At 58.9% G+C, this 8,177-nt stretch overlaps 1 protein-coding gene across 1 annotated transcript in view; it reads right to left on the bottom strand.

Moving 5' to 3' along the window:
• Positions 1 to 8,177, bottom strand: part of TNPO3 (transportin 3) — a 24,674-nt gene that overhangs the window by 12,102 nt on the left and 4,395 nt on the right. Inside the window, exons 2-8 of the mRNA XM_017838904.1 lie at positions 7,624 to 7,824; positions 6,964 to 7,037; positions 6,141 to 6,297; positions 4,552 to 4,695; positions 2,697 to 2,872; positions 1,696 to 1,834; positions 526 to 672 (exon numbers count right to left, since the gene is read on the bottom strand). Of these exons, the coding sequence (XP_017694393.1) occupies positions 526 to 672; positions 1,696 to 1,834; positions 2,697 to 2,872; positions 4,552 to 4,695; positions 6,141 to 6,297; positions 6,964 to 7,037; positions 7,624 to 7,824 (1,038 nt within the window). The remainder of the gene's footprint in view (positions 1 to 525; positions 673 to 1,695; positions 1,835 to 2,696; positions 2,873 to 4,551; positions 4,696 to 6,140; positions 6,298 to 6,963; positions 7,038 to 7,623; positions 7,825 to 8,177) is intronic.

Below are 8,177 nucleotides of genomic sequence, written 5' to 3'. Positions count from 1 at the left end.
CACTGTCCTGGCTGTTCCAGAGGGGACACACACATCCCAGGGACACATCCCACTGTCCTGGCTGTTCCAGAGGGACACACACATCCCAGGGACACATCCCACCACCCCAGCTGTTCTAAAGGGACACACACATCCCAGGGACACATCCCCTGCCCCGGCTGTTCCAGAGGGGACACACACATCCCAGGGACACATCCCACTGTCCTGGCTGTTCCATAGGGGACACACACATCCCAGGGACACATCCCCTGTCCTGGCTGTTCCAGAGGGGACACACACATCCCAGGGACACATCCCACTGTCCTGGCTGTTCCATAGGGGACACACACATCCCAGGGACACATCCCACTGTCCTGGCTGTTCCAGAGGGGACACACACATCCCAGGGACACATCCCACTGTCCTGGCTGTTCCATAGGGGACACACACATCCCAGGGACACATCCCCTGTCCTGGCTGTTCCAGAGGGGACACACACATCCCAGGGACACATCCCCTGCCCCGGCTGTTCCAGAGGGACCGTACGTGGTCGGAGTCGAGCTGGCAGTGCCGGGCCAGCGCGTGGAGCAGGCGCTGGATGTAGGCTTTGAAGATGCTGTGGATGACGGCATCGTCTGTCTTGTACAGGTGCTCCCCCAGTCGGTACCAGAAATTAAAGGAAATTTCTACCACCTGTTTGGAAAGAGAAATCCAGTGTTTTGTTACCAGCAGCATGTTTTTTCCCCACTCTGTCGGGGCTCCCAAGGGAGGAACCCTCCCTGGCTGGCAGTGATGGTGCCACAGATCTCCATCGGTGCTGCTGCGTCACACGATGGTGACAAGGGGACCAGCTCCCCCAGATCCACCCACTTCTCTGCCTGTCACTCAATAAAGGGTTTGGAACCCCCCAGGTCACACGGAACATCTGCCCCAGCCCTCGGAAGCCAAAGCCTCTCCTCTGACCCAGGACTGCCCTGGAGCAGGGCCCACGGCTCCGGGAGCAGCTCGAGCTGGAAGCGGACGCTGCTCCACAGCCCCTTTGTTGTGGGTTCTTTTATTTACTGTGTGGTTATTGCACAAAAACCACAAGTGCAGACTTGGTCAGGAGCAGCTGCAGAGCTCCATGGCCCCCTCAGCACCACTGGCACAGGATGAGGTTGTAGCCGAGGAAAACTGAGCTTAACAGAGCTGGGAAGGGAGGAAAAGGGTCCGAGGGACTGCACAGCTCTGCACCTTCCACAGCAAATGAGCCACGCACTGAACACAGGCAGGGATCAGCTACAGGGAGTGAACTAACAGTTTGGGAAGAATAAAAGGATAAAGAATTAAATAAAGGATAAAAAGAGACCTTAACAACATGGTCTGTACCTAAGGCAGGGTGGGAGCTTTGATGCTGATGAACCAACATTTCAGTCACTCACAGGGTGAAGTTCCCAGAAGCCACAAATCCCCAGCAAGCTTGAGTTTAACACGTGGAAAAGCACTAACAGGGTTTTCAGGGCTGTGCTGGCAGTCCCAGACGCCCAGGGTGCTGGGAAGGGGAAGCTAAGCCAGAGCCCTGCCCATGAGCAGAGCGGGCGTTCCGGAGCCACAGCTCACAGGAACCAAAACATGACCATGTGGCGACAGAAGAGCGAGATCTCCCCCTTTGACCCGGCTCTGGAGGGTGGGATTTGGGATGAGGTGAGCAGAGGGACGTGGCTGCACCCCACTCACCTCATACTGGGGGTGCCCCGCGCAGATGAGCAGCAGCTCCAGCGTCCGCAGGTCGCCCAGGCCCTGCCCCGGGGTGCACACGATCTTATCCAGGAAGGTCTCGCACAGCTCGGTGAACACACGGCAGTAATTGAGCACCCTGGGGAGGGAGAGCACAGGCCTGGGGTCAGATCACCCTCAGGGGCTGGATCACCCCAGGGCCTGGATCACTGGCAGGGGCCAGATGACCCTTAGAGCCTGGATCACCCTCAGGGGTCAGATCACCCCCAGGGGTCAGATCACTCTCAGGGGTCAGATCACCCCCAGGGCCTGGATCACCCTCAGGGGCCAATACTCCAGCGCAGGGCAGGGCTGGGCCGGAACACGCCCGGAGCCTTGGCCAGAGAGAGAAACCCCAACTTCTGCTTCATCAGCAGCTGGAAACACTGAATCAGGGGAAGCTGGTGCAAACACGGGGCTCCAATAAGCAAATTTGCTGCAATGTTGATCTCATACTTCTCCAAAGGCCCAGTGCCGGGTGTCAGGGCTGAGGGTGTCACTGTGACACAGCTGAGTCCTGCCCAGCCCTCAGAGGGGCCACGGGGCAGAACACAGAGAGATAAACCCATTTCCAACAACAAACCCAGGATGTCCCTGTGTGGAACAGCTGCCAGGCATAAACTCAGTCTGGGGGCTGAAGTTCCTGAAGATGAAATCCCTTTGCTCCAGGCTGAGCCCCCCCAGCTCCCTCAGCCGCTCGTGCTGCTCCAGACCCTTCCCAGCTCTGCTCCCTTCCCTGCACACGCTCCAGCCCCTCAATGTCTCTCCTGTCTGGAGGTGCCCAGAACTGCCCCCAGGATTCAGGGTGTGACCCCTCCAGTGCAGGGACAGGCCCTGGCCCAGCCCCACTGCTGCTGGTGCTCCTGGCACTGGTCTCTGGTGTGGAGCTGACACAGCCCCAGCCGGGTCAGTGCTGCCCTGCCCGTCCCTCACAGGTCACCATCCCCGTCCCTGTCCCTCACTTGTCCAGGTCCTCCCGGGCCACAGCCATGTGATAGGCACTCTCGAGGGTGAGGACGCCCTGGAAGAGCTGCAGGGCCAATGGCAGGTTGGTCTCCACGTTCTCGATGGCGTAGAGGGCTGAGCACACACAGTCCGATGCTGCCTCGTGCAGGTTGGACGAGGTCTTGTCCTGTTGCTGCAAGACACAGGAGCCCAGTGATTATCAAGGAATCAGGGAATATCCTGAGCTGGAAGGGACCCACAGGGATCATTGATCCAACTCCTGGCCCTGTACAGACACCCCAACAATCCCACCCTGTCCCTGAGAGAGCTGTCCAAACACTCCTGGAGCTCTGGAGCTGTGCCCACTGCCCTGGGGAGCCTGGTCAGTGCCAACCACCCTCTGGGGGAAGAACCTCTTCCTGAGATCCAACCTGACCCTGCCCTGGCACAGCTCCAGCCCTTCCCTGGGTGCTGTCCTGGTCACCAGAGCAGAGATGGGAGCTGCCCTTCACCTGCCCCAATTATAACACGAAATCAGACAGCAACAAAACCCTCAGGTTTTTGTTCTTGTTGTTCCTCAAATGCTTGGATTTGACCTTGGAGGTCTGTTCCAACCCAAAGGATTCTATGGAAACATTTGGCAGGAGTCCTGCACAGCCACAGCCCCCACAGCTGACCCCCACCAGCCCTGCAAGCTGCTTCCCTGGCCACTCCAGGTCAAACTGACCCTTTCCAAGAGACCCCAGCGACTTCCCTGGCAAACACAGGAGTGAAAACACCAGCTGGAATCCAGGGCAGCTCCAGAGCAAGGAAACCACCATGCTGTTCACCACCTGGCTGGGCACAGAGCCACCACTCCCATTCAGAGGGATGGGAACTGGGGAGCCCTCGGTGGGCACGGAGACACCGTTTGTCACAAGCACGTGTGGAATATTGACCAGGGATGGTCTGGGGGGTCACTGAATTTTGGGAGTGGTGACTGTGTGAGAGGGATTTACAGGCACTTTCCCAGCTCCCTGGAGCCCCAGCCAGTTGGGGAGGAGACAGGACATGCTGAGAAGGAGGAAGGAGAAAACAGGGAGAAAACAAAGGAGCAGAGACTCTTTTGAATGAGAAGTCTCTGGACTGGGGAAACAATTCCTGGTGCCACTGGAGGTGGGAGGGGAGGAAGGAAAAATGCCTGATTTAAAGTGTTGTTAACACACTAAACAAGCTGCTGAGCCCCACGGCCTGTCCTGGGGGTGGCTCCAAGCAGGATCCTGCATGGACACTGTCTATTCCTTGGGAGTCACTGATTGAATCATGCAAACAAGGGATCCTGTGGGAGAGGGGGAGGATGGACTGTCTGTCCATCCCTGGCTGCAGCAGAAACCTCAGTTCCTCCATGGCTCCATTCCCTGCCTGCCCTGGCCCAGGGCACGGATTCTCCACACCTCCACCTCTCAGTTGGACAAAACACCCACACCCAAACACCTCTGAGAGGTGATTTTCCATGGAGAAAGTGTCAGAAAAGGAATATTGTTTTACTGACAATCCGGAAGAAAAACAACACAACCCCAACCCTGCTGATTTGAGCATCAAATGGACACAGTTTGCTCCTCAACAGATGCTTCTGATGCCCAAACCCAGTGGTACCCAAACACGAGGGTGGCAAACCCCACGTGCCACTTCGTGGGCAGGGACACCTCCCAGACTGCGCCTTCCAGCCTGCACTGCCCAGCAGAGAGGGACCACCCGCTCCACAGGGCTGGTCCCGGCCCAGAGGGAATCAGAGGGTCCCTACCTGACACAGGAGGGGAGAACCCTCCCAGTCCTGCTGGGATCCCCCAGTGCCCCCACCTGGTACATCCCCAGTTCCCAGGAAACACTCACCAGCACCTCGAAGAGGAGGGACAGCAACTTGCTGTTGGCCATGAAGGTGCTGTCCAGGACACCAAGGTTGAACCAGCTCCCCAGGCACCGGAAGATTTTGATGAGCATCTTCTCCTCGTTTCCTGCCTTCTCCACACACGTCACCTGTGGGGGCAGGAGAACCCTTCAGGATCCCACTGCAGCGGGTGATCCACAGCAAAAAACCAGCAACATCCTCCAGAGGCCACAGGAGAACATTCCCAAGCAGGCTGCTCTCAACATCCCCCTCTCCAGCAGCCCTGGATTGTCGAGAGGGAGGGACAGAGCCAAGACCCTCTGTCAGCTCCAGCTGCTGTCACAGGAGCAGAAGGAGCAGTTGGAGTGTTCTCCTCATTCCCAGCCCATCGGGTTCCTGCAGGATCCCCTCTCAGACCACCTCACAGCCATCAGGGATATTCACACGTGACAAGTCCCAATTTAATCCTCCTCCCCACAAACCACCTGCAGAGAGAAGCTGGTGCTGAGGGCCAGACCTGCCCTGAGGGACATCCTGAGGCCTGAGCCAGGATGTGGGATGGCAGCAGCTCATTCCCAGCGCTGGCCAACACCTCTGCTGAGCCACAGCACCACCAGCAGCCCTGCCCAAAATCCACACCAAGGGAAGCAGCCCCAGCCTTGCCAGGCACAGGGAAAAGAGGAAGAGGTGGACAGACAGCCAGGGCCTGGAGAAGGATCCCAGATCCCCTGCATTGGCCCAGGAATCCTGCATGAGAGCTTCCAGAGATCCATTCTCCCCACTTGATGCCTCAATCCTGAAGGTGAAATGTTGGACCTCATCACAGCCCCTGGAACACTGTTTTAACCCCCCCATCTCATAACTGAAAAAAGGGATTTTGACATTTAAATCCCACACAGAAAACGTCAATTTGGCTCTTCAGGCAGGTGGCAGAAATGCCTGTGCTGGGACTGAGAGGGAAAGCTCAGGAGAGCTCCAGGGGGGTGCAGGGGGAGCAGGAACAGGAAGTGCCTGGCCCTCGGCAATCCTGGAGAGAGGTGACACTGCCTGTGCCAGCAGTGTGACAGCCAGGATATCCCAGGGGTCCTGGGAAAAGCTGGAGATGGCTGTGGGGACAACACGGAGTGGGGACTTGAGGAAGGTGAAAGGAGTTTCAGACTGAGTGAGGACTTGCTCAGACAACTTATCCCGGGAGCAGGTGGAGCCAGGCTGCCCCAGCGGCTGTGGAGGCACTGGCAGGGATCTCCACTGGGATAAATACGGAATGAGGGAAGAGAATCTTCTCAAGCAACACCTGAGCTGCTGCTGAGAACAGGACACAGCTCAGCTCTGTGTCCTGAAACACAGGACAAGAGGAAACAGCCTCAAGCTGTACCAGGGGAGATTTAGGTAGGACATTGGGAAAAATTCCTTCCTGGAAAGGGCTGTCCAGCCCTGGCACAGCTGCCCAGGGCAGGGGTGGATTTCAAAGCTGTGTGGATGTGGCACTTGGGGACACGGGTGGCCCTTGGCAGTGCTGGGGAAGGGTTGGACTCGATGGGCCCAACCCAGACAATTCCCTGATTCCCCGCCGTGGCTGTGCTGTGCAGCTCACCAGCAGTGAGACCACGGTGCTGGAGTAGTAGGCCAGGTCCTCGATGATCTCGGTGCGGCGGTTGGCCCCGATGCGCAGGGAGCGGCTGTGAACCTCCTCCGGCAGCACCGTCAGGATCTCCAGCAGGAACGGCAGCGACGTCACGTCATTGCTGTACCTGCAGGGCGGGGAGGCACGGGGGACACACCTCAGCTCTGGGGAACAGCACACTGAGAGCCAGAGGGACATCCTGGCCCGTGGAGAGAGCTGGGGCTGGGTGGGCTCTAAGGTCCCTTCCCACCCAAACCATCCCACGACTCCGTGATTGCAGAGACTCAGCCCTGCCCACGGGGCACAGCCCTGCCCAGAGGAGTCTCTGGGATGGCTCAGCCCAAGGATTTCCAACAGAGAAGTGACAGGAGGTTTCCCAGCCCGCGAGCCCAAGTGCCACCACCCGGACAAATCCCACCTCCCCCTGCTGCCCACGGACAGGGAGCCACCTCCGTGCCAGTGTCACCGTGCAGCACCCCGTGGGGACACCTGGGGACACCCCACAGCCACTGGCTCCAGCCTGGCTGCTCCACCCCAGCACGGCCAAAGCCAGGGGCTGAGGGATCATCCCTAACAAAGCAGGGATGAGGGAAAGCGCTGAGTCCCGGGGCTGGGAGCAGGGAAGCGTGAACAGAGCTGCTCCAGAGCCACAGGCAGCCCCTCCTGCCACCACCCTGGGCACGGATATCAGGGATCCAGGGAGGGAACTTCCTTCTCCTGGACCACACGGGACCACCCGCCCGCCACGTGCCCATGGAACAATTCTGAGTTCGGAGACAGAACAGGCACTCACTTCTCCACCAGTGTCTGCACACAGCCCTTCCACGAAGCCATCTGCAGGGCGAGGTCAGCGATGGCCAGAGCCAGCTGGGGGAGTGGGGAAAACATGCATCAGTGTGGGCACGGCTGGCATGTGCCAGGAGAAAGGGCCTGCAGGGCTGGCAGGGAACTCTGGAATCCACCTCCACCATCCCTGTGGGCAGGGAACTCCAGGATCCGCCCCCACCATCTCTGCCTGTGCTCAAACCCTGTGGTGACACCCACCACCCTGAGGGGTGACATTCCCTCCTGGAGTACTCAGGAGTCAGACAGGCACCCTGGTCTCAGCCTGGAGGTGCCAGATCCCCCCGTGCCCCAGGAATGTATGGATAATGGGAAGGAAGGGAGCGAAGAGTGAGGGAAATCCCCCTGGACACCCAGGGTGCTGTTGGGTTGGGTCTTCATGGCAGAGCACAGGGAAAAGCCCAGGAAGAGCTGCTGCTCCTTCCCAAACAGCAAACAAAGATTCAGTAATGGATGTGACTAAAGGAACCAAGAGATGAAGGGGGGAGAACAATCCCCTGCCAGGCTGGGAGCAGGGACCAGCCATCCCTGTCTCCAGCAGAGCGGCCCTGGAGTGAGCGCTGGGAGCAGGACACGGAGGGAGCAGCTCCCTCCCCCTGCCAGCACCCACCTGGGTGACAATGACCGGGGACAGGTCCTTCAAGTTCTGGATGTGGGATAGCAAAGAGTCCCGGAGCGAGGCGTGGGAATCCGTGGGGAGTTCGTAGAAGGAAGTTTGGATCTTCATCTTCATGGTCTGCGCCGCGAAGTAGCAGGACTCCACATCCTGGTGGATCTGCAGCAGCTGGTCCGAGATCTCCCAGGCATGGACCTGTGGGAAAACCAGGGCCTGGTCAGAGAGCAGGGCTGGAACAGCACCGAGGGCTCAGTGGGGTCAGGGGGCTGCAGACACAGCCCAGACCCCCATGGAAACACAGCCCTGTCCTGCTGCAGCGAGTCCAGAGGAGCCCATCCAGGAGCTGCTGCCAGGGCTGGAGCCCCTCTGCTCTGGAGCCAGGCTGGGAGAGCTGGGAAAGCTCAGAGAAGGCTCCAGGGAGAGCTGAGAGCCTCTCCTAGTGCCTAAAGGGGCTCCGGGAGAGCTGGAGAGGGACAAGGCCTGGAGGGACAGGACACAGGGAATGGCTTCCCACTGCCAGAGGGCAGGGATGGATGTGATATTGGGAA

This window comes from Lepidothrix coronata, unplaced genomic scaffold, assembly GCF_001604755.1.
Source record: "Lepidothrix coronata isolate B3197 unplaced genomic scaffold, Lepidothrix_coronata-1.0 Scaffold368, whole genome shotgun sequence".
NCBI lineage: Eukaryota > Metazoa > Chordata > Aves > Passeriformes > Pipridae > Lepidothrix > Lepidothrix coronata.
Note: the sequence above shows the minus strand (reverse complement) of the source record. Positions and strands in the feature narration are given on the sequence as shown.